Source organism: Argiope bruennichi, chromosome 6, assembly GCF_947563725.1.
Source record: "Argiope bruennichi chromosome 6, qqArgBrue1.1, whole genome shotgun sequence".
Lineage (NCBI taxonomy): Eukaryota > Metazoa > Arthropoda > Arachnida > Araneae > Araneidae > Argiope > Argiope bruennichi.
The window spans coordinates 138,249,487-138,275,855 of record NC_079156.1 but is presented as its reverse complement, the minus strand read 5'-3'; the positions used below and the strand labels follow the sequence as shown (position 1 = coordinate 138,275,855).

Below are 26,369 nucleotides of genomic sequence, written 5' to 3'. Positions count from 1 at the left end.
ATGTTTTCCTCTTGTGGGTGCATAATGAGAAAATAGGTTCCTGTTGGCGTTGGTAAAATGAAGTACTTGCGTGCATTTTACATAGCGAGCAGTGATATGTATTTTATATTCCTCGTGTTTCACATTTTGCTGGATTCAATCGGCGTCAGATCGGATGTAAGTACGTAACTTCTGGTTTTTGCTTAAAAAATGGACAACTGCGTTTCATCAGATTTTGCAGAAAAATTGTAACTTAAGGAAAATATTGCCTAAGTATGCAGTAGATTGGAAAATATGTATAATTCCCTTTCGATCTATTCTATAAATTTTGATATTTCGTCCGTCATGATGATTCGTTAATAAATATTAATGTAAAAATCATTTAAAATCGCTCTACAATTGTGTTAACCCAGCTTACAATAAGTATGGAAAAAAATATGAGAGAAAAGCTTAGGCTAATTAATTTTTCGAATTTAGAAACCATTTTTAAAAAAAGTGGGGGGAAATCTATAAATATAATTTAATAAAAGAAACCTTGAGAGATGCCAAAGAGCATGATTTCGAGCGATCCTTTGCGTTTTTTCCATCTTCTAAGTTAGTAATCAATATCTCAGTTTTGATTGATAAGATCTCTTCAAACAACACAGCGAAGACATCAAAAGAACCCATTTAAATAATGAACTTTCCGTTAAGAATTGAAATTTAGTTTTTCGAAATCGGTTCGTATATCTGCTTTCTTCAGGAAATAACTTTTAGTTGTTTATCTTAATACGCAATACAAATTTAAAACCATATAAACTGTGAAACATTTCACATTGAAACTCCCCAAAAAATTTATTTTCCCTGCTTATGACCCACCTTCTGTACATCAGCGTCGTGACATGTTGGCGAAAGTTTTATGAAACATTCAATAAAGTTTCATTTACTGTAAATAAATGGCTCAAACTTAACAAAATTCTGATTTTTCATAAATCTTCAGAGGCGTCGTATGGACTGTGCCAAACCTCATCCATCACTTTAATAGTGTTAAGAAGAAGGGGAGTGAAAGAGGAAAGGATTGCCTCTATGCGCCTATCTTGGAAATACCGAGGTATTTCGGCAATTATTACTCTGTAAGTCAACAAATACAAAGAGAGAAAGAAACAAATAAATACTCCATTTTCACCCCTGAACCATTTTCGCTCTCCTCGCAACATCGAGTAGTAGCTCTAAATGGAATGAAGGATCAGGGAATGAATTTATATTTTATGCGATAAGTTGAGCTCTTTATTCGTTCTAAAGGGTCCATTTCGAAGTGGAATACTTATTATCTCTCATCGGTTTATTTGTTTTGCTATACTCAGTTTTTGCACAAGATTTGTTGTCATAAAAGAAAGTATTGATAGAATTTTTCTGTTTTGCAGTTTACCCATCTGAATTCTGATCAAAGTAAGTGTCAAATGGATTCATTAACATTCTATTTACGATTAAGTAATTGCAATTATTTATAATGATTTTTCATTGGTATTCAGCTTTTAAGTATTAAGTGTCATTTGTGATTGCTTAAAGACAAGAAGTCATAATAGCTAAATAATCTTGTTATTTTTTTTTTTTTTTTTAAACAGGGCCACTCTGTCCTTGTGGCAGCAATAGCAGCTCCATCCACTCAAGGGTTGTAGGGGGTCATGATGCAGGAAAAGGACAATACCCTTATGCTGTGAGTGATTTTATAACTCATTAACAAAATTCGGACGAAAAACAAAACTCACCTCAACTGATAATATAATTAAGCTTTGTTAGCTTACTCATAATATCAGTAACATAACAAAGGATGGTGCAGGGTCAAAGGCAACTCCTATATAGGCCATGTATTACTGAAATTCCATCCACTTTTTTCATTATATATATAATCACTAATTTATTTCAGTTTGCAAGTAACGTTTAAATCATCAAACAGTTTAATGCATTTTTCCTTTTAGCCCTTTCAGTCTCCCAAGGAAAGTCAGGTAAACTGTTCTTCGCATTCCCACCGGGAGCATCTCAGACATGGGGATGAGAAGCTTCAGAATGTAGTTGGTTTTCGTCGCCTTAGTGTGCACAAAAATGATCTGGGGTCATCTACCCTACCGATGATAGGACGTGTCTCCAATAGGAGGGGTTGTGCCGTGAACGGTGATGATTCTTAAAATTCAACCTTAGTTTCCAGCAACGCTGTCGTGGCAACACGATCATTCAGTTCTTTCCGTGTGCCCACAAACTGAATGGCTGGTTACAGTCGCCTCTTTTCACAGGCGGAAGTAATTTCTCGACAAACCCGATTTTCCCCTGCTACGTATGCAGAAAGCCAATTTATTGGATTTCTTTCTCACGCACTCGGAGGAATCATCAAATTACAAGTCCCTTCTAGCTGGTTCCGATGTAGAAAATCGAAACTCTCTTTGCTTCTGTGTTGACTGTCAATACTTTTGAATATAGTTATCAAGATTTTGTCCATTGTTTCATTGATTAAATTTAATTCACTCAACTTTTTTTCTGAATCTGAATCTGAATTTCAAAAAATAAAAGAAAAAAATTCATAAAAAAGTTGAATAGAACGAAGGAGACTAAAGCATTAAAAAAAGCTTTTAAATACCGATCATTTGTCGTTAATAAATGTTAGTATTCCCACAAATGCGTTCATTTTAATAAAAACTCTCCATTTAGATAATTGTAATTCTTTTTCTGTTCAATAATAAATATCATCCATATGATTTTTTTATAACTAGATAATAAAATTTCCGTAATTTTTTTCGTAATATATATGCTGATGAAAGCTTTTATACTAAATTAATTTATTAATTATTTTTTATTAGAAATAATCCAATAAGTACATGAAATAAGTTCTAAGAATAATATGTCTCAATGTTATTTGTTTAAGCTTTTGTTTAGAAACTTCCTATTGAGAGAATTCAAATAATTATATATTGTTTATTATAGATTTAATAAAAAAGAACACATAATTTTTTTAAAAAAAATATTGAATTAATACGAAAATAAATCGATTGCAAGCATCAAAATTAAAATTACCGTTTAGTCTTTTAACCATTATTCATCCTATTTTGTTATGGAAAATTTTCTTAATTGTTTTTAGAATATAAAGAAATCTATTGAATGGATTCTTTTTAAATCATTCAAAAATGGAAATTACTAAATTTGTGTGTAAAATTACTAAATTATCCAAAAGTTGGCTCTTTCAACAACTCGACAAAAAAAAAAAAGTGCCAGTGCCTTGAGAATATAGAAAGTTGTGATGGAAATGTAATCAGGCAGGAAAGCAAAATATGCAGAGTCTCTACAAAACAATGCCAATTCATCGGCATAAAGTCGAAGGGGGGGGGGACGGTCTATGTCACAACCCTTTTGTCCGTGAAAATGTGACATTGATATTTCTTGTAAAAAAAGTTTTCTTTTATCTTCTTTATTTTATAATAGCTGAGAATTGTTGATTTGTGAGTCAATTTGTGAACGAAAGCAAATCGGAACTCGCTAATCTACAAAAAAATTTGAAATAAATAAGTCTTTAGAAAGATGCTCTGAAATTTGAACAAAAGATTATTTGAATTAGAATGCTTTAGAGAAAGGCATCCTTTGAATCAAAATAAGTTGCCTATTTGTTCCAGAAAAGAAGCATCTGGGTTATCATCTCGGTACGCCATATATCACTTTGTAATATATATTCGAATTATATGATATTGCTAATCATATTACAGCTTATTTAGAACAAGTGATTATGATATATCGATTTTTTTTCATTATTTAACATATTTTTTTTACATTTTAGAAATTTTTCGAACATCAGTGCTTTCGAAATTAATTATTGATATGTTTTTTTTTTCGTTTGTTATTCTTGTTTATTTTCTCCAAACGTTTCATTTTGACGTTTCTTTTTCATTCAATATCTTCCTTCCTTTTCCCTTAGAGTAAAGGAAAAAAACTGTGTGAATTAGTCTACAGTGCAAAAAAGATGCCGCTTAGCACTGCGATGTTGCATTTTAAGGCCTCTCTTGGTCTCTACTCACAAGGCGACAGCCTCCAAGGCCTGTGCTGAAATAATTCACTGAGTTTGCATTGCATATTCTTTCGGATCTGCCCAATTCTCAGTCTGTAAAGAGCCGGACATCGTATCAAAAATATCGCGAATCTGCAGAATTGCCTGCGCTATTTGACCCTGAAAAGGTACGCAAGAGCCCCGCCCCAAGACAGATTTTCAAAAAGGTTTTATTCATAACCCATTAGAGTGGCAAAATGAAAAAAAAAAAAAAAAAAAAAAATCTAAAGCAATTATGCATAAAAATTCATTAACCTTGAAAATACATTTGATGATAAAATGATAAAATTTTATTGTTGAAAGTTGATCCAGTGCTTTCTGTCAGGCTTCTTCGTTTAAAGATCATAATTCATTATATTACTGAGTTAAATGACTTGGTGGTATAAGGAATTATAATACTACTAATTTATTTTTATTTATCAACAATTCAAAATCTTTAGTTGTTCTTTAAAATGCATATATTAAAAAGACAATTTTATGTGAAAACCAGTTTTTAAAATTGTGTTTTTTTAATTTTAATTTCGTATATAGAAAATGTCAAATTTACATAATAAATTCTTTTTTTTTTTCTATTTTAAACATTGTTATATATTTATTATGAGCTAAATGTCTACTTATAACTTACAAATGAACTAGATATTTGGTAATGAATGCACAACACGTTTATTATTTTTCATTTATATTTTTTTCAGTCCTCGTATGCAAGTCTTTTATTAAGATTATAATTCTTTAAACATTCCAGTAAGGGAAAATTATTTCAAACTCAAATAATTTCAGAATTAATAAATGCAGTACATATTATGTGCTAAATTCTGACTCGTATCCCAGTCTAATTATTATTACTCATGAAAATGTTTCTATATTCAACGCTTTAAAAATATTGCATCATGCAAATTATTAGTAATTAGTATTAAGATGAAAAGCATTTCATTATTATCAGTTGCTATGTAAATCAAGTGAAAAATCTGTACATGTTACTTCATTAAGAATTCAAGCGCATATAATGTAAATCCTTATCAACAGTTCATTGTGCACTGCCTGAAAAAGTTAAAACAGTACTGCTTAAATAATATTAATAAAGCAGCTGCAAATTCTATAAATTTCTATAAAATAATGCATGTTTGCTGTTTCAGCTGTGCATTGTAAGCAGTTTTAAGAATTTAAAGTAAATGTCGTTTAATACTTTTTATGATTTTAAATTCAATATACATCTGTAAAAAAAGTAATAAAATATTTATGTATTTTGATTTGATAAAAATAATCAATGAATATCTACTACAGAATACTACTCTGCTTTGAAACAATTGATTTCGTCTGAAAGGTCAAAAAATTGACTCACTTTTATGTTTGTTTTGGGATGCTCTAAATTCTGTTTCTTCTTCAAGTAGCTGACCACGAGTAAGAACTTTCGTCAGTTTTTGAATCATTTAAATTTTTTTAAATTCATTACCTTTCTATTCATCAATATTTTTAATTTCTGATCATCCTTTTAAAACGCATTTCTTCTCGATTGATTTTCATATTTTATTTCAACTATCAGATTTTTTTACAGTTCATTTATATTTCTACTTCTGAAATTTTGTTGAGCTGAACCCCTCTGCTTAGCCATTCTTATATCATTATCTGTTTCTGCCTTAATATATTAATTAAGTCTTTATTCATTTATTTGTATATTTTTACACATATAAAATGTCAACAAATGTGCATTTTGTTGACATTCTAAAACATTAAATACTGTGTTAAACTGCAGTAGTCCACAAAAGAAATTATAGAGTTACAGTTATGATGAATATCACAAATGGAAGAATTTCTTGTGCAAAAATGCTTTTAATACCTAAAAATAATTCGTTAATATCGTGTGCAATCTCATGAAATGATCAAGAATCTATACAAAAATGCCGCATGTACGAAAATTGTATGATAACAAAAATACCTTTAGCAGTGAATGAGCTTACATCAGTAAATATCATTAACTTGGTGAAACTTGAATAAAAACAAGCTTTGATAAACAAATAAAATCTGCTACAAATCATAAGAAATAAACACACAAATAAAGGAACATAATAAGACAGCATATATTATTAAAATCATTTAAATAACTATTTTTCTATAATAAGGCAATATTTCTCACCAAAATAAACAAATTCTAAATGAAAATATTATTCAAAATATGCATACAAAATGGTTGTTTTTGTTAAAAATTTGTTTGTTTGAAATTCCCACGCTATTTTTCACCACGGTTGCCAACATTGTTAACCCTTTATCTACTGCATTATGAACTACTGAAAATTTCTTCATAAATATATTTTTTTAACTGCCATATTGATAATTAAAGAATATACAAGAAAAAAAAATCTCCCCAGTGAGAGATTTAATTTGTTAGAACTAATGAATTAAAGTGATACTTAAAAGTACCGTCAGTACACTATGTATAAATTTCCTCATAATAGAAAAAAATGACGGGTGATATTTCTAATGAAATTTAACTTCTTAAAAATGCTAAATAATCAAAAAACACTCATAAGAAAACAAAGAAATTATCAAATTGACATAATTTTATTTTATACATAATAAAGGTAGAAATTCACATTTGATGATAATCATAAAAACAATTTTTTTTTTATCATTTACGCACAAAAATATATTACAAGTTGAGCATTTTGAATGCGGTTTTGATTGAATATTTTTGAGTGCGCAGAATTCACAACGTCCTCGATTCGACACGAATGTTGGCCAATGGTATCCTCTATTTTCTAAACGAACATCATTAGAAACAGACAAATTTCCTTTTCTTCACTTTTTTGCACAAAAAGTTTGTTCATCTCCAGTAGATTTACGTCTCTCTTTTCGTTTTGGTTGTGGTTTTGATTTTGTTAGTTATCCTTTGGTAATGCAGCGCTTATATTCGAGGGACAACATTTTCTCGCGACGCACTTCCATAGATGCAATATATGAATTTACATATGCCATTTATAGCATAGCAAAAAAAAAGCCTGTGCCACCATTTTGTCGATTTCCTGTCCCTATCATAAATAGCACGTAACATGTCGGCTTTATCAATCCCCCCCCATGTGTCCATTGTAGTCTTTTACAACAATGAGTGCGGTAAAGTCAATTTTGGTACCATCTTTGAGTCTCCTTTGGACTTTGCAAGTGAAATCTAGTTTATTTTTTTATTTGGAATGCAAAAGCTAATTCAAAAGCTAATCACATTCAATACTAACCTTTTCAAATGTTCTTGACAGTTTCAGTAAAAAATAAATAAATGAATCTATAATTGAAATCTATAAAAACATATTGCTACACTACACTTTCACAATTACATTATAACAAACAGAAATACTATAGATAATAACATGGACAAAATGAAAACAAGTTTTTCTCCAACACTACGTGTACTGGCGGTATTTATAAGTACCATCGAATAATTCGACCGTTAATCACATTACATAATCTGTTATCTTATAATGATTGGACCATTAATATTCTAAGGCAATACAGAATGAGTAAAAAAAAAATACAACACTTAAATTTGGTTTGATATTATATATTTATAGCAAATAAAAGATAAGAGCGGCAATCCGTTCAAAATAGCAGCAAAAGAACAACAATGTCCGTTCGAAAATAGCTTTCTTCCTCACAAAATTCATCAGCCTAGAACAACTACTGCCATCTATCATGAAAAAATAGAGTTAAAAGACTGTTTCTAAAATGTACCATCAGGATATAAGTAATGGTTGTTGTGCTAAAAAGTTTTAAAGTGATTGGTACTTATAAGTACCGTCAGTAGATTAAGGGTTAAGGTATGTATCTTAGCAGGACACGAGTTTTAAATGAAATGCCCTTGTCGTAGAGAGATGCCACCAGCAATACTGAAGAAGTGAACGGGAAATGTGAGGAAAATGCATTATCAGTTTCGTAATGGGGAATCTTTAATTCTTCCTAATCATCTGTTCAATTTCTGTAATCAAACGTTCATCCATCAAAGACTCCCGCCTCCTTTTCTCTTCATCGTAAACATCTTCACGTCCTTTGTTGAAATTTCGCATCCACCTCCTCACTATCGAATCACTCGTTGCTTTCTGTCCCCAAATTTGTCTGCGCATTTCAATTGGTTTTGTGTTCCTTGCGTTAAGAAAACATATGAGAGAACGTTCACCGATGCAAAACTCGGGAATCTAAGAATGACCGTTTGCTAATGAGCAGAGAAGCATGGGTGAAACCCTGATTGCCACCGCTCCTAAAGCAAAGAATAAAAACGGAACTTAATTTCTGGATAACCATCACACACTTAAAAAAAAATTATATGATACAAATGCTGAAAGTTTTTACCTACCTTATATTCGATTTACGTGCGTCAAATGCGGTTTCGTAACTGTCTTGCGCAAATGCGCCTAAAAAATGAAATACGTGTGAACACTGTCACTTATTTCAATAGCATCATGCTCTAAATTGGCATTAAAATCAGAGCATTATCACTGGGAAACTAGCATACGTTTCGGATGCGTCTGCGAGGCACCGCTGAGAGTGAAAAACACCATTAAAATACACACAATCGTGTGTCACTTAGGAGCGCCTGCGTGCACCGCGAACTCACTGTGTAAACATACCCCCAATCTGTCGGGCACAAATGTATTCCCAATGGTGTGTAGCGGAAGTTTAAGGGGGGGGGGCAGCTCAGGCACTATCGCATTATCTGGTTATTCAAAATGAAGAGGTACGTCCCAAAATAAGCCTAACGTTGCTTCAAAAGGAATGTCAGTGGGATGTACAATGATATGCAATCAGAGTTACTGCACGCATCTCCGCAAGTTAAGCCACTTTTTCCTTGTCAGAACCTGTATGTTAGTTCAAAATCCTCTATTTCGTCTTTTTTATTTTCTCTTTTGAATTTTTTAAAAACCTTTCTTTTTCTCCTATTCCCTTTTCTTGCTTTCCTTTCTCATTAATAATGCCATCATGTTCTTTTCCCACTGCTTTTTCAGGTGGACAGTCAGGAAAGGAGATTCATTATTATTATTAACATTCAGTGGGCCCTTGTTAGTCTCATTCCGAGAGGCTTAGGAAGAGATGTGATCTTTCGGAGTACATGCTATTATTTGTAGCAGGAAGTCGAACTACAAGATACATCTTGCAAATTCTAATAAGCTAAAACTTTCCAAAATTTTATAGATTTGGGCATTGCAATTAGAAAAGAAAAATGGAAGCCGCTTTTCAGAGCTTAATATATAGGCAAAATAAATCAATACAAATATTTTTATTATTTAACTCACCTTAAAGTTTAGGAGATATTTTTTTCTCTAGTTATTAGCTAAAACATGTTCACAACCTTCCACTATCCGTTTCGGTAGGGCAATGTAATAGGACTTCTCCGAAGAATCACAGCAAACAAAAATTCTGACTAAAAAAATTTAAAAAATTCTGTATAAAGTGCACTTTACAATTTACCCGGATTTACTTACAGATTGAAGAGGAGACTGAAGTGTTGAAAAGCACACTTTTAGAGGCATTAGAAACAGGATTTTACGTATTTTTTCCAACTGCAAAATTTTTTTTAATTAAATAAGGAAGTAATAAGGAATAAGTTTTAGGAACTTAACGAACGTGCCAGCGCAAAGCTTGGTCTCCCGCCCTTTCCTTGAATCGCTTTTGACTGAAGCATTGGGCAGGTAACTCCTATGGGAAAGAGTGGTTTTGAATTGGACATAAAATGCAAGCATCTCCCCCCCCCCCCTCCCTACGACCATGCTTTTTTTTCCAAACAGGCACGATACTCTACTTTTTTGAAATTTTCGAGCTCTAAAGTGTTCACAATGAGAATTATCAGACACTCACAAAGTAAAAGTGAAACTTCGTGTGATGGTTGGAAAATGGGAAAAACTTTAGCGAAAAATAAATTGGTTTCAAATGTGGTTGACAGAGGAATTATTACCGATGAAATCCATTATTCGATGAATCGAAACCTATTTCATTGCCCTTTTCGGTGTCCTGCAAACGGCAGAATATCCGGAACTGCAGAACGCTAGCGCATCTATTTAGATGTCAAAAGTTTGGTCTAAGAATTTGAATAACATAGCATCATGTCGCCAAGTCGAAGTCATTGCAAATGGTGAGCTCACAGAAAAAAAGTTCTTCTAGAATGTTCACAAATTTAATATCAGTTATTGCATCACGCCCAAATAATGAATAAATGTGCACGTGCCTGATGTTTCCAAAGTAATATATAATCTGACGGCTTTATTCGTAATTTTTTTGTTGTTGCCTAAATGCTTTTCTCTCTCCATTTATTAATTCATCCCCAAATCTCCAAATTTTTGTGATGAATGGTTGAGGCTGTATACAGCTCTTAATAGAGGAACCCTAACTATGGAGTACCCTGCGCTTATGGAATTTATCCTCCTGTTCATTTCAGTATCAAAAACCGATTATATATATTTTTAATTATTAACACTGGGTGCAGTTTTTTGGAATTTTGGTGCACGGTTCACTATTTCACCATTGTTAATGGCCATAACGAAAACGAATTTCTCATGATTCACTTTATCTTTATTATACGCTGACTGAAATGGCAACTGGAGTGCCCGAAATGTCCTAATGTCATATTCCCCGTGCAGAGCTGCCTGATCGACTCCTCCTGGCGGACGGCAAGACCGGCTCCTTTCTGCGGAGCGACTCTCATCACCGACTCGCACGTCATCACGGCTGCGCACTGCGTCAAGGAGTGAGTTTCATCTTAGTTATATATCTATACTTATAATAAAGCTCAATGTGTGTGTGTGTGTTGGCGCTCTACAGGCCAGACCGTTTGACATACAGCTACCAAATTTGGTACATGTATACCTTGGAGGTTGGGAATGTGCACCTGGGGTTTCTTTTTTCGAATTTTTAATTAGAATTTTAATTATTAATTAAAAACTAACTTTCCCGCCAAAAAAATCTTCCATTTTCCCCACCGCCAACTTTTCCGCCAAAAAAATCTTCCATTATCCCCAGCGCCAAACTAGAAAGGCTTCAGTTGTTTTTTTCTCCCAACAGTAATGAGGCTAGGGTTAAAATTTTTCGGCGGATTATTTCAATCGGTTCTGTTTATTTTCTTAATGTTTGATGCATTTAAAATTAAACATTGTTAATGAATCAATCTTTCAGATTCATTCTGAAGTACTTTTGAATTAAAATAAAACAGAATAAAGGAAATTAAAAATTTCTAATCCGCATAGCGTTACCCCAACTGGCGTAGAAAAAATCACGTATTTGCGTTACGTAACCGGCGAAGAAAATTCACGCATGCGCATTCTGTTCTGATTGTTGCCATGACAACGTTATCAATGGATGATTTAAATTATTTTGGGGTTAGTTGTATGCTTTTGTAAGTAAATTGTATTTATGTTATATATTTTTTGTATATGCTTATAATTTTAAGTACATCGTTTTTTAAGTAGTTTTTTTAAAACCTGTTTTCAACCGTTTATTTTAAACGATTCGTTTTATTTACTTAGTGTTTGATGCATTTAAATTTAAACATTGTTAATTAATCGATCTGCTCATAATGAATCTAAGAAAATTTTGTTGACCAACTCTTGAGATATTACATAAATTAAAAAAAGATATTCTTTAGTGCCCATAAAGTTTAAACGCTGAGTGACTCTATTTTCAGTAATCAGATTATAAAAAAATGCTTTGTTTCAGTAAAAAATATTATTATATTAATTGAAGATAAATTCTTTCCACTTTAATTTAAAGCATAAATTCTACGGGTGCTAACAGAAAATGAGAGAGATACATATTACGTTATGACTGAAGGCCTTTATAATATTATGAATGAATTATATGATAATCAAAATTTGAAGTTTTAAAATAATTTGATGAAGAAGCTATTAAAGTAGAAATTGCATAAAATATTTAATTATTAAAATTTTAACGAACATTAAGATTGGCGAACCGGCTGGTCGCCAAAGGCGGCTAGTATATATATATATCTGCAACATCCTCTCTCTCTCTCTCTCTCTCTCTCTCTTTTGTATCGGATGCCTCTGCCGACGGAATGTTACAATCGTCAAAAATGCGCCATGAAGATTTTGAAACCTCTCCCGAGTCATTTTAGTAAACGTGTATATCTGTCTGAACACAATAACTCGGAAACGCAACGATTCATTTGAAGTTAAATTTGATTTATGGTCTGTAGACGCAGATTTCCATCAAATTTGGTTTGAAACACATTTGCAAGAGGACCATTTCTCCCTGTGCTTTTGAACAAGATTAAAACCATGAAAAGCTAGTTGGAACGAAATTTAGCACGTGGTTTTAACATCGGAAGTTTAGACATGTTTCACATTTTGGATTCAACCTGCGCTCGCGTTGACTGGCTGTAGGTCAGTCTATTGACTTGCAGTGAAGGCGGTCATTCAAAACCCGCAATGATTTAAATGAGTGAAATATAGTATATGCTCACACGTGTAAACATTTGCCGATCAATAGAAAGGCGTCTAAGAAGCCCGCTCGATTTTCACATGCATACGACGAAGTACAAAGCGCGTCATATATGTCAGTATGAGCTAGGGGCATCATTCTGGCGCATGACTCCCCTGCCAGTTCTGGTCTTCCCTCTGCGATTCGTCATGGGAACACTCCCCTTTATGAACAGATTTCGCAAGGTAGTACGAACATACGAGAAAGCCATAAGGTTAATACCCCCCCCCCCCCTGTTTGTTTTATATTGTATGAACATTCGTGAATTTAGAAATTTCACGAGCCCTGGGCTGTTTACATTATGAAGCTACTCAATTACTAAACTGTTCAAATGAATCACATTTTTCAATATACTTCAAATGTAATCAAAACGATAACGACTTATTTTAGTTTATTTTTTTATTTCAGTAAAATGTATTTGTTTTCATTTATTGACTACTAGCCGGATTTGGCAATCATCTGGCTCGCCGGGATTAATGCTTTCTAAAATTTTCAATTAAATATTTTATTTAACTTGGTCTGTTGATAGCTTCATTAGCAAAATATTTTTTAGCCTCAAACTTTCTATAATTTTCTGTCTGCTCTCGAAAAAATGTAACTTTAAATTAAGGTGGAAATGGTTAAACTTCAATTAATACTTTTTTTTTCTGAAACCAAGCATGTTTTTTTTTTAAAATATCAATAAAGGAAAAAGAATCGTAGGGCTTTGAAATCTTATCTGCACTACTAAATAATTTTTGCAATTTATGTAATATCTCAAAAAATTATTCATTAAAGATTTTTCTGATTTATCATAAAATTCAGTTTTTAGTTTTATTTTCGAAAATATTTAAATGATGTAAATAACAATATATTTTGTTTCGGTCCATTAATATATTTCAAAAAATTATGAAGTCTAAATTTTATAGTATTTTGATCCTAAAGAATCATATTTTGCAAAATATTCTTGATACTTCAACTTTTAAATTAAAAAAAAAAAGTTTATATTTTCTGTTGTCAAATATGATCAGATTATGAAGTTCTGAATATTAGAATTTTTGAACAATTAGCATTTTTAAAATCTTAGGCCAATCGGCCTTGAAGAAACTTTGAGCACTGATTGGAGTATTTTCTTTGCCGCTGTCGATGCAGTGGTCTAAAATCGCTGTAATATAGTAATTATTAATAGTAATCGCTAAATAATATAGTAATTATTCGAATTTTCGTAACCAACTTAGTTATGGTCGCAATAGAGTGATCCTATTTATTATTATTATTATTAAAACTGTTCCCCTTTGTTGACCATCTGGTTGCTGAGAATACAGGTTATGTTTAATTTTCGTTACATTGTATAGATATAATCTCATGTCTATGATTCCATCAAATTATGAAACATTAAAACCATGTTTTTTTAAATATCTCTTTGTTGTGTATATGAACTTTTCTAATGGAGATCGGTCCCATAGTGGACATCATGGCACTTTTAGAAATTAATAGTCCTTCTGTCTTCTAAATTTCGCGATATTGTAGCCTTCATTTCGTAAGCTGCAAATATTTAAAAATAAAACATCGTTCTTTAGCTTTCTATAATGGAAAAAAATCGCTTGCGAAAGAAAACAGTTAACATTTAGAAAGAAAAAAATCGGAATTCCTCGATAATTTACAAGACTATTAAACTAATGCTTAAAAAAGATGATTTTTTTAAAAATTTAGAAACTATATAAACTTTGCGTTTTTATGATAATATTTTCGAAAGTTATCGCTGGAAAACGGTAAAATTCTGCTTAATTAATTAAAATAAAATAAAATGTTCCGTGGTTTACATTCCCAACCCCCAATGTTTTAAATTTGGTAGCTGTAGATTAAACGATTCAGCTAATTGAGCCGCAACACACATTCACCTTCATTATTAGTGTAGACATAGATATATGTAGTATAATCTTGCAGATACTTAGCAAATAAGAAACAAATTTGGAATTTAACTCTATTTTATTTTTCCACAGGTGGGTATAATTTGTACATGTTGTGAACAAACGAAATGCTTCTGTTTACGTCGCACACAAAATGGAAGTCTTTGAAATTGTTCCCTTAGAGTTTTTACTCTGACAGATTCTCTCGTTCCCTTAGAGTTTTTACTCTAAGGGAATGAGAGAATCTGAAAGGAATTTCCTCGACACGTGTCGATTTAGGAAAGGGAATCTTAGGTATCTTTGAAGTTATGCCATAACTAGGGATTTTAATACTTCACTTGGGGCGTGAAAAATGCGCTGATCATCAACTTTTTAGAGCGTGTATTATAAATAATGAAATAAAGAAAGTGAGACATGGAAAAGGAAATAAGAGGAAATTTTAGAATTTTCTCCAATTTCATTTTCCTAATTTCTCTTATTTTTTCTCACTCTGCTTAAAATGTGGAACTTTAATTTAAAGTGAATAAACGAACTTCAATGAATGTAAACACTTTTTTTGCTGAAACCAAAGATATGTTTCTAAAAATGTGCAAAAAATACCATCGTTCGGCATTTTAATCTTCTGTGTGCCGCAGAATGACGTTTAGAATGAATGCAACGTCTCAATAGATTTCCACTACTCTCCACACTCTGATTCTGTATAAAATTCAGTTCATTGCATTAAGAAAGAATTTATTAAGCCAACTCTGACATAAGCCCGTGATCTGTATAAAAAGTTAAAATTCGTAATTCGTTAGTAAGCTGATTGAATCAAGCAACTTAAAGTGTCATTATTTTTTCCTTTATTACCAATTTTCCTAATGCATATGCCTAACAGTTTAGAAATTAGCTGTTAGGACAATTATATCTTCTTTGTATAAACCATATTTGCCTTTAACACTGCAGAATTATTGAATTAATAACACAAATATTTCAAACATTCACATAAACTTGCACATATTGTTCTATGAAATATTATGTTTATTTTATTTCATAGAGACGCGCGCTGAAAATGACACTTTTCTATGTTTAATATGCAAGTAAGAGTTAATTTAATCTTTTTATTTGAATTTTTATTAGCGCTGGCAACATGCGGGTTAAATTTTATTTTTCATGAAAATATTGTTGAAAAATATGCTTAAAATATTTTTTAAAAATTGATTAAATTTGAAAAAGTATACATCCAATCAATAACTATCATTAAAAAGACAATTGTTTGAATTTTAAGATGCTGTAAAAATCATTTTTGTGTTCTAACATTTTCGAAAATCCTCGCTGAAAAACGCCAAAATTCCACTTAACTTTTAATTATTTTTGTAATTAAGTTCCAAAAAGCTTTAAGTTTGCTTTTTCTTGCCCTCCAAAGTGTCCAATTTGATAGCTCTAGGTGAAACGGTCTCGCCTGTGGCGAGCTGGTACACACACATTGACTTTTAGTTTAGTATATAAAAATGAAGATTAATGCTTTAACATATTTCAAAACATTATCTTTTTTTAATGTAATAATGTTTTCAGGCTGGATATATTTATTTTTTGTAAATTATGGGATGCAAAAATAATTACGCGCAAAATGCAACGTTTGATGAAATTCAATTAGTAGACGAAGTAAGCATAAAATATTCTCTAAATGAAATGTTTTGGACTCGAATCTTCTTTAAATTTGTTCTTCTTCTCTTGGAACAGCCGCCCTCCTGAGGTGGTTCTCGTGGACATCGGCGACTACGACTTCATGGACAATCGAAAGCTCAGGCTCCGAAAAGCGAAAGACATCATTCGTTTTCCGGAGTACCGGCCCTACAGCTTCCGTGCTGATATTGCCATCATCGAGTTCGAGCGCCCCGTCCAGTGGGCCTCCGGTGTGAGGGCCGCGTGGCTTCCGCCCCCCGACCTCCGATTGGAAGCGGGCACCATTGTGTCTGTCTACGGATGGGGACGACTCCAATATGGTGAGAGTTTTCTCGTCGTACCGGGAGAATTATAAAATTTTCAATAATATGTGGAGATTCTGAAATCTATTGAAACAGTCGCTTTATCTGAAAGCTTTCCAATGAAAATTATTTGTAATGTATCTGAGATTCTTATGAAATTATGATTTAAAAATCTTACTGAAGCACTGATTCTCTTTTTCTTGGTTGACAGCACTTTATTTAAAACATTATTTTAAGCTCATAGTTCACATAACCTTTTATCAAAACGATCACTTTTTTTTTTTTTTTTTTTTTTTTTTGTGAAACCTCAAAGGTAAATTTTCAAAACGATTGACAACTCAAATTGCGAATATGTGAGACAACTGAATCGCATGTGAATGATGCAATATGTGCTCTTGTGCGTCCCGACACTATATAAAGTGTTCCGTCAATTGAAACAACTTTCATTTTAGTTAATTTAATACTTATTGTAACACTAGTAACAGATTATCCATTTGGGTTTGAAATTTGGACAACTCTATATTATTCCAAAGCCTTATATATTAGCTCATTTTATAACATGGATTGATTTTGTTTCTTTCTGCTAATTCATGATTATGAATGAAAGCACGTCAGATTCTTTGTTAATCGTATTTAAGGTGAGAAAACCTTTTGAAAATTCGTGGACAGAGAAAATTAAAAGCACGGTGGTCAGGATAATGGCACGGAATAATTCCTACTGGTGCTCATCGCGAAGCTCCCTTAAACCTGGGCTCCGTGATTAACTCATCTCCAAGCTCTCATCTTTCCCTTTTCTCTTTATTTATTGCGTTTTGCTTTAACAATCGGGCATAAGAAATGCTTCCGGTTTGCCACACGTTGCTCTAAAAATCTCTCGTTGTTTTTCTTTTAGCAACCATAAAATTATTAGAGAATAATAAAATCTATATTAGATGGTTTTATTTATCTGTTTTCGTTGATTGAGATAAACAAATAATGATTTAGATTTCATCGTTTTCTATGTTCTCAAGGCTGTTCACAAACTTGTATTTTGAGCAATTCCATTATCATGCACTCGTATTAATGTAACTTTTTAATTCAGCTTCATATACCGATTTTCAGAACTTTGTTTAATATGAAAGCGACCTATTTTCTCACAAGTGAAGAACAAGCGTCGCTATCATCAAAAAATTCGACTTGGAGATTCTGACGAATCCACACTTTTCAGATTCTAAAAAAAAAGTTATTTTTGGTATTATTTGAATCTGTCTGTGAAAATTGTAACTCAGAAATGCTAGGAAATAGAAACATGGTCTTTAAACCGACATTTTAGATTTTCATCAAATTTTGACCGAAATTCGTTGATAGAAAGCCTGTCTATCCGTCTGTCAACTCGCATGTAAGCTCGATGGCTCAAAAACTCCGCAAACTAGAAAGCTGAATTTCGACATATATTTTTATTTTAATCTAAATCTCTATCAAATTTCGGACCATCAAAGAAGGACTCTCCTTTCGTGTGTGAATGTCTTAACTTATTGTAGTAAAAGGCTAGATGAGTGAATTCTAGGACATTATCTTTACTTTTCAATTATGAATTTCTCTCTAATTTTGAACCATTAAATCGAATTTGGGAACACTATAATAACACAATAACAGTCAATAAGATAAAAGTGTTTTGATATATTGATTTGAAATCAAAGACGTAAACTCTGAAACTATCAGATCGTCAGGAAGCATTATAAGATGCATATTCGATTTTCTACACTGTATTAAGAAGTTAAACATAAAACATTTTGCTGAAAGTCTACAAGAAAGACGAGGGAATAAACTTTCCCTGGTTTGAACGGAATTTCTGAAAGAATAAGCACTTGAAAATTACTTTTTACTGTTCGGGACTTTGAGTTGGCGAGTAGCATTCAAGCCGCATTAGTTGTACATAACTAAGTTATTCTATTTCCCTCTCATAATAAATCTATGGGATTTTATAATCACTCTGCGGACCGTTTCATTCTATTGTGTCTTTAGTGTTTCATCAATTACTTATTAATGAACGTATAATTTTATTACTGGTGATTCGAAGAGAAAAACCCATCAGATCTGACCTTCCAATGAATTCAAAATGCTTTCGCTTCACACAGTCTTTTTTCCCCCCTCGTAAAACTGTTTTAAGAGGCTGTAGAGATATCATCCACTCGTCATTTAAAGAAAAGATAGTATTTATTGAGAAAATCCTTTAAATAATTTTCAATAAGATTGCAGCGCCAAAAAATTCAGTAAAAACTTCATTGATTACATCCTTAAGATTCGAGAACGATCCCAATTTTTTCTTTTTTTTACTCCCCTAGACGGAGGGCATCCGAGGTTCCTGCAATCAACAGAGCTTCCTGTTGTTGAGAATCACATTTGCCAGCATCAGTTCAAGACGCACATCGAGCCGAGCATGATCTGCGCAGGGGGACAAGAAGGCCACGATGCTTGCATAGTAACCTCAGCCAAATATTTACTTTTAATGTTCAATATCATTGACTATGCGTCCTTTTTCTAATATTGACTTTAGCAATGTTACTTTTGTAAGGTAGCTTTTAATACAATTTCCTGGCGAAGGCTTATTTAAATTACTCATACCTGACCATCAAACAAATAGCTGCAAAAATGATCAAAAATTCACTATTTTCAAGAAATTACAATGAAATATACGTGGTTTCATTTATTTTTATTCTCTATTCTTTTTTGCTTGTTATTTTTTAAATGTTGATTTTTCTATATTAAGCCAAAACAATTTTTAAATTCATAGATACTGTTGCATGTAAAAGGAATGCAAGTTTGTGAATATACATATGTATGTTCGTTTGTCTTTCCTAAACGCAATCTCGAGTTCTTCATACCTGTAAAAGAGTATAGAATTAAGAAAATGAGCCAAAGTAGTTTGTTTGATACTGCCACAAAGTCTAACTTTAAACAATCAGTAGTCAGCAGCCCACTCAAATGTCTGCTCCACATATACAGTCTGATAATAAACTATTAGATTAAGGCAAAAATGTTACTACAAGCATGACTCCCTGTATTATTTGATCCTGATTTTCCCTGCATTATTTGCTCTTTGTGAAACGGTCATGAAGTAATCATGCAATTTCTGTTCTATTCGGTTGCCTTCCCTTTTTCCAGTGCGGTCCTGGAGCATCTTGCTTGAAATATCATGGCCAGACATGAGCAGAAATTTATGATTTAAACCGTTATATTATCCGTCTGATTCTAATATGAGGAAATATATATAGAAAGTGTTCCGCTAGAGAAAATCGTAGAGAGAATAGAGGCTGTGGTCAAAAAGATGAAACTCTTTAAAAATTTCAGAGGCGTTTCGTTAGAAACGCGATGCTCGTGACACCGGACATTTATGAGATGATACAAACAAAAAGCATTGGGGCACACTTCCAGCCTGCCGCGCTCGTATGCGTCGTTTATCTTGCAAAGGAAGAGTGAATCTTGAATACAAGAATGAGAACCTTAAATATGAGAAATCGATTCTCGGCTTCCGTGAAGGTACAATAATGGTTTTGAAGCCCGTTGACGGACCTTCGAGACAGCGCATAATGTATGAGATATTCAAAACCGTAACCATTTTTAGTAATTCACAGTTCTGCGTCGGTTCAGATATTCAGATTTTTCAGGCCGTCTGTTGTCAGGGAGCGGTTATTTCGTTGGAAGGGAAAGAGAACGCGATCAAATAGCCTTGTGTGAGACAACAGATGTCAGATGACATGATAAATGTATGTGTGCCTTTCACTTAAACTAGAATTTACATTCTCAATGACCCCTGTCAAGAAATTACAAGAGAACTGCTGTAATCAAGTGAAATATTTCCAACTCCAAATGTAGAATTCAAAATGAATGTCATTTTCTGAGCATCCATGTATTAAATCTATTTATTCTTTTCAGGGGGACTCTGGAAGCGGTTTGGTCGTGCGTTTGGATAACGAATTCGTCCTGTGCGGACTCGTCTCTTTCGGGCGCCGATGTGCATTGCCTCGAGTGCCGGGAGTCTACACTCGAATCTCGAGTTCCATTGAGTGGATCTACAAGAACACCCTCCATTCTAAATGTCAGCCGTGTATCTACAATACGCAGATAGTACCCATGTCAAATAACAACTCTGTAGATATGAAGACAAGTATTACTTCCGAATAGGCAGATGATGTGAAAAGAATGACTCTGCAGAGAAACGAATTGACAATAAACTAACATTTTTTATTAGAAAGTTGTAAATGATATTGGTATAGTTTGAAGATTTTCTCGTGAGAAATCTGGATTGATAATGCACAGTATAAGTTGTCTCTCAAAAAATAAATTTAAAAAAATCTGTTTTGTAATCGTTAAAGAAGATTGTACTCACTGTTCAGCTGCGAAAGAAAATAAACAAATCTTTATTAACGCCAAAATTCAAGCGTCGCAGACCAAATATAACACACTAGTGATGGGGAGGAGAGCATACAGAGTGTACGATCTCGATGGACCACAATCTCCGACACATAACCAACGAGAGTGGTCTTCGCAAAACTTTCTCGCGTACTCTCTGATAAGGATATTATCCGAGAGAAGGCCTTGAATGGCACTGGCGTATGCTGGTTACTAAAAAAAAATAGTTATTAAAAAGGTGTAAAATATTGACCTTTGAGCGAATTTAACATTTTTACTGAATCTATCGTGTGATTTTTGGAGATTAATCCTGACATGCAGTTAATAGTATCCGAAAACCGAATTGGTGCTTTAAGCGATAAGTCCCCAACCTATTGAAACAAAACTTTCACATAAACTATATTTGTAGTCACAAAGTCCCTACCAAATATATATATATATATATGAGGCATTGTTTTTTTTCTTCTTTTTTTTTTTGTTATCGCGTTACATGTCTTTGAAAGCACAGTCGGTTAGACCCTTGTTGGATTTGGTTCAAAATTTGATGGGTGTCTATACTATAGATGTATAACCCCCTGGGGGGCACTTCGAAATGAGGATGAGATGCTTTCGGTAGGGTGGTTGGATTTCGCCATCCTGGTGGGTACATAAATAGGTGGGGGATCTGACTCCTCCCATCGATGACGGGACGTACTTCCTTCGGGAAGAGTTGTACCGTGGCCGGTGATGGCCCTTAGGATTCAGCCAAAAGTTCCCGCCAATGTTGCTGTTGCGGCGGTCCGGTCATTCAGTTTTATTTATCTGTGTGCCTTCGGGTGGGTCGGAGAGTCAGTGATATGACTATACTATAGATGTTAAATCTGTATGCCAAATCTTATATATCTACTCTCTTCGTTTTGTAGTTAATCTGCTAACTTATATTCGAGCAGGTGGATAGGCAGATTTTCCCGGAACGGATTTTGCTCAAAATTTGATGGAATATAAATTTGATATAAAGATACCAAATTTCATCTGTCTAGCTCTAAAGCGTTTTTGAGTTATCTCTGTCACAGACAGACTTTTCTACAAACGTATTTTTCGAACTCAAGATGCTCTAAACCATGGAGATTCGTCAGAAGCTGAAGTTCACCTTTTTTTACGACTACCATTTTTCCTTTATACTTCGTATATGAGAAAATGTAAATGATTTTTAAAAAGGAATATGACTCAATTGATTTGGCCGGATTAAAAATTTTTCCGAATAAATTTACAATAGAGGTATGCTGAAAAGGAATTGAATTTGATTAGGAAAATAAAGAATATGTCTCATGGACTCGCTCACTCACTCTCCATCATTGAATGCATTCCAACATTTTTTCGTATCCAAAAAAATTGTCATTTATTGAAAGGGAGAAGAAGAAGTGCTTGACCTGATGTGACTCGCGTGATTCCACTCATCTGGCCACGAGTGCGGGCGAAAGTAACTGTGCAGGTCATGTAGCATGTAATGTAAGCTCATTGAGTCAGCTGCATTGTCTTTCTCCTCTTGCAAGAGAGACAACGGATTTCAGAACTGACTGAATGCAATGCGCTTTTTGTGTTAACCCATTCCTCGTTTATTCAGTATTGTTGCAAGTGAAGCTGGACTTGTTCTCGTTAGTGATAAAGTGGACTGCTTCTCGTTTTTGCAGCTTATAATTTATTTTTTTTAAAAGTAGACTTTTTTAATTATTTCTGATTGAAACCAAAATTGGGTGCAATTCTACTGTATTATAAAAAAATATCGCGCACCAAATTTCATTCATCAAAGTCACTACGCTTTTTAATGAATGCTCTCTGTACATTCGAATATGCCAATAGATAGTCAATCCACTGAGGGATAGGGTTAAATTGGAAAAACTCATGGGATGTCGGCTGTCTGGAAAAACTCATGGGATGTCGGCAAACTAGATATAGATGTAGCATCGTGGTAAAAAAAAAAAAAAAAAAAAAAAAAACGTTGTCTACGTATTTCAAATTGCGCAAAATTTGAAATTTCCTAAGGCAGAACCCTTTCTTAATATCGTGAATGGATTTCCCATGGAAAAAGTACCTAGATTACGAACTTTGGATACCATACCAGGATTCCATTGAGCAGCATTCGATATTTTTTTGTTAAGGGATCGTTGCCGTAGTATGTAAAGGTGTGAGACTAGATATTATTTGGACGTCGGTGGTAGTACCTTTATTTTTGTTGCCCCTTAAAAGCATCTATAAAATTACAATCTATATGTTGAAATCGATTGCTACTTCATGCATGTCAAATGATGTACAATAAAAAACTCTAGTATTGTTTAAATTGCGTCTCATCCTGCCATTACGTCGAAAGCATCCAAAAAGAACGATTTGCTGCAAGAGTGAAAGAAATAAAACTGACTATATATTTTTATTGTTTAAAAAAATATTCATTTTAATAACAATGAAATTGATATCTTACCGCTAGGAGAAGAGAAAAAAAAATGAATTAAATGTTATTCTTTTCGCATGGTATGCATGCATTTCGTTATCGGAGCAAACTGCTCTTATCATCATTGCTTACTATTCATAAATTGATATGTCGCTTTATAATAGAAGCACATGAAACAAGTAGTATATTTTATTCACTGGTAGATGTTAATCAGTTTGTTTTCCATGTTTTGCCGACAACTTGGCGCTCTATTCAAACACTTTTGTGGAAGAATTCGTAATATTGAGAAACGTATATAGGATATATGCTTGTTATAAACGTGGAGCGCAAATCGCAGTACATCGTTCTAAATGTTCATTTATTCTACAAATCTTTCATTTCCACTACTGTGGAACTTTTCTAAGCTATTATTCATCTCATCATTTGCTGCTTCTCATATAAATAGAAATTTGAAAGCAGGCACAATGATAGGAATAATTATTACATTTATATAATTATAAGTGTCATTGTTCCCAAGAATTACTTTAAATCGTAATTTTAATGGAATAAAATTAATTCATAACTGCATTTTTGCATTCGCTCTTAAAATTTTAAAAGCCTTTTCAGAAGGCTCTAAAAACGGCGCTTTAAAACACTTGAAAAGAAAGATGCGACGATGCAAGATTGTTCATGCCATTGAAATAAAATTTAAAAAATGCCCACAAATACTTTATTTAAGCAACACACAATATTTTGTATTTGTTATAAGTATCAAAACTTTGCAAAAAGTATTAAGGTAAGAGACAACATTCAAAAGTCGATTTTTTGCGAAATTATAAAATTGTTTTTCATTTACTTTTCTTAAGTTCGAACAGTTTTTTTTCTTATATATAAAACCACAGTTTTGCCTCTTAGTCTATTTTTTGGAAAGTTATATTGATTTTTATATAAGCATTTACGTACGCTTTAATATTATTTTGCATTCTTAGATGCTGTTTTCTTTGATAGAATTTTCTGACGAAAAACCTCATAAATGAAATTCTAACGCGTATTTTCAGTTCAAATTTGATATAATAATTCCTCAATATGTTCTGCAGCTCCTGAACCAGAGAATAAGTAATCTATTCATTCATTTGTTGACTGCTTGGAAGAAATCAGACTGTTTCTGCAAAATGTGGGAGAAATCGAACAATATACACAGCTCTTGGGTGTTATGTGGCTCTCAAAATGGATGTTTTTTACAGAAATATGCCAACATTTCAATGAATGGAACTTAAAGCTTCAAGACATAAATAAAACAATGATATATGTATATATATAACGGAAACGTTCAAGTTTATTATGTGCCCTGATGTGATTTCATTTGATAAACTGAATGTGTCCTAATTCTATTAGTTGCAAATTGAAGAATTTGAAATGCAACTGATTGATTTCCAGTCCAGTTCAATATGGATTCAAAAACTTATAGAAACAAGGAATAAGTTGGAATGGATTGAAACAGAAAGATTAACAAGCAATATACGTAAAAATGCCAGTGACAAAATTTTGGAAACATGGAATTCGATTCCAGGCACACTTAACTGTTTGGAGAAGTTGGCTCATGCTATTTTAATCTACCTTAATTTTCATCTACCTATGTTTGTGAGTCATTATTTTAAGAGATAAATAACAATAAAGACTCTCTTAGAGACCGTTTGTCAGATGACTCCAATTCAGCCTGCGTTCTGCCAAAAGTAACATCTTGCAACCCTAATATAAGTTCTTTTGTTGCAAATTAGATGTCAAATAAGTCACACTAATGCCCCCTTAATTTGAATTACACGTATAACTAAAACTTTTACTAGTATACAGTGCAAAATGTATTTTTTCGCAGTAAATAAAGAGTTTTGAGTTATTAGTATTTAGTTGTATTGTTTTCCCAATAATCACAAGTCAAAATTATTTCACGGCACGTCTATACTTCATTAAACATTTCTTTTGAAAAAATGGCACATTGATCCATAAAGGTTCGCTACCCCTGGATTAGGAGATGTATTCCTACGTAAACACAGAGATTAAAATCAGAAAAAAAAAGGCTGATACTTCTTTTTTATCTGTTTAAGATTTATAGAAAGTATTTCTAATACTGTTGCCATGATAATTTTGTTGCATTAAAATATCAATATCCTTAACATATAGAAATAAAACTTTTTTCGGAATTATTATTGAAGACTGAATTTTACATAACTGCCACATATTCTGAATAATTTCGCAAGTTGTAATATGTGTCCAACTACATGTTGCCAACTTGCCATATATCTAAATATATGATAAGAGGGAAGTCTACAGAAAACTTTTCAACATTCCTATCAACACATTCTTCTGACTGCCAATATTCTTTATTAATGAAATATCCCCATCAACACCATGCAGATAATATACCTCTCAATTGATAATAATGAAATATTTTCTTTCTCTCGTGCAACATGAGTAATTATGCAAAAAAAACTATAATTCCTTTACTTTAAAATTAAAAAAAAGAAGAAAAAAAAAACCCACACATTTTGAACAACATAAAGCGTATTAACAGTTTATCAATAAATAAGAATTAGAATTATTTCTCTTCCAATAAAAAATAAAATTCAAATACTATCAATCTTGCTCTATCATGTTTATAAAAACTATCATTAACACAATTTAAAAAAAATGAATATGAAATTTTAAAAAACGCGTATTTTTTTAATAAAAGAAAAGAATTTTAAAAAATTCAGAAATCAAATTATTTCGGAATGTTTTTTTTTCTTAAATGCATCTCTTTCTATTATATCTACTTGAGGCAGTGACGTGAGAAGATATTGATACTCCTGTCTCATGGAGCAGAACCGAACAAAACATGAATTCGTTTATATAATTTTTAAAGATTAAAGACCGTGAGAGGATGACAGAATAAGGCCTTTTACCGGACGTCATCTTTATTTACTAAACCTCTGGTGACGATTGAAGGCAAACAAATTATATTTGGTCTCAGATTCCTTTTACTTTCGCTACACCACTATAAGTGGTGATTCCGAAATATAGAATTCAGCAAAATTATTTCAGTATCCATATTGCATTCAGCATTGTTAAAGTCTAACATTTTGTCAGGATTCCCAATATTTGCTGCAATTACTGTACGAATTTTCAAAATCCTGTTAACACTCTTTCTAAAAATATTCCTGAAAATCACA

General features: G+C 32.7%; 1 protein-coding gene across 1 annotated transcript; it reads left to right on the top strand.

Annotated features, from left to right (window-relative positions):
* Positions 1-25,063, top strand: LOC129971412 (mast cell tryptase-like). Its single transcript, XM_056085165.1, has 7 exons — positions 1-156; positions 1,383-1,407; positions 1,584-1,675; positions 10,660-10,766; positions 16,123-16,385; positions 18,692-18,828; positions 20,283-25,063. Exons 1-7 carry the CDS (start codon positions 58-60, stop codon positions 20,529-20,531), a joined length of 972 nt encoding a protein of 323 aa, XP_055941140.1. The 5' UTR covers positions 1-57; the 3' UTR covers positions 20,532-25,063.
* Positions 25,064-26,369: the final 1,306 nt, after the last annotated feature.

What these genes read in the sequence shown, in the direction of transcription:
- LOC129971412 (XM_056085165.1), top strand. Translation starts at nt 58, where the DNA reads ATGAAGTACTTGCGTGCATTTTACATAGCGAGCAGTGATATGTATTTT. An exon ending in CCATCTGAATTCTGATCAAA is followed by an intron (nt 1,408 to 1,583) that starts GTAAGTGTCAAA and finishes TTTTTTAAACAG; the next exon opens with GGCCACTCTGTCCTTGTGGC. An exon ending in ATGGGGACGACTCCAATATG is followed by an intron (nt 16,386 to 18,691) that starts GTGAGAGTTTTC and finishes TTACTCCCCTAG; the next exon opens with ACGGAGGGCATCCGAGGTTC.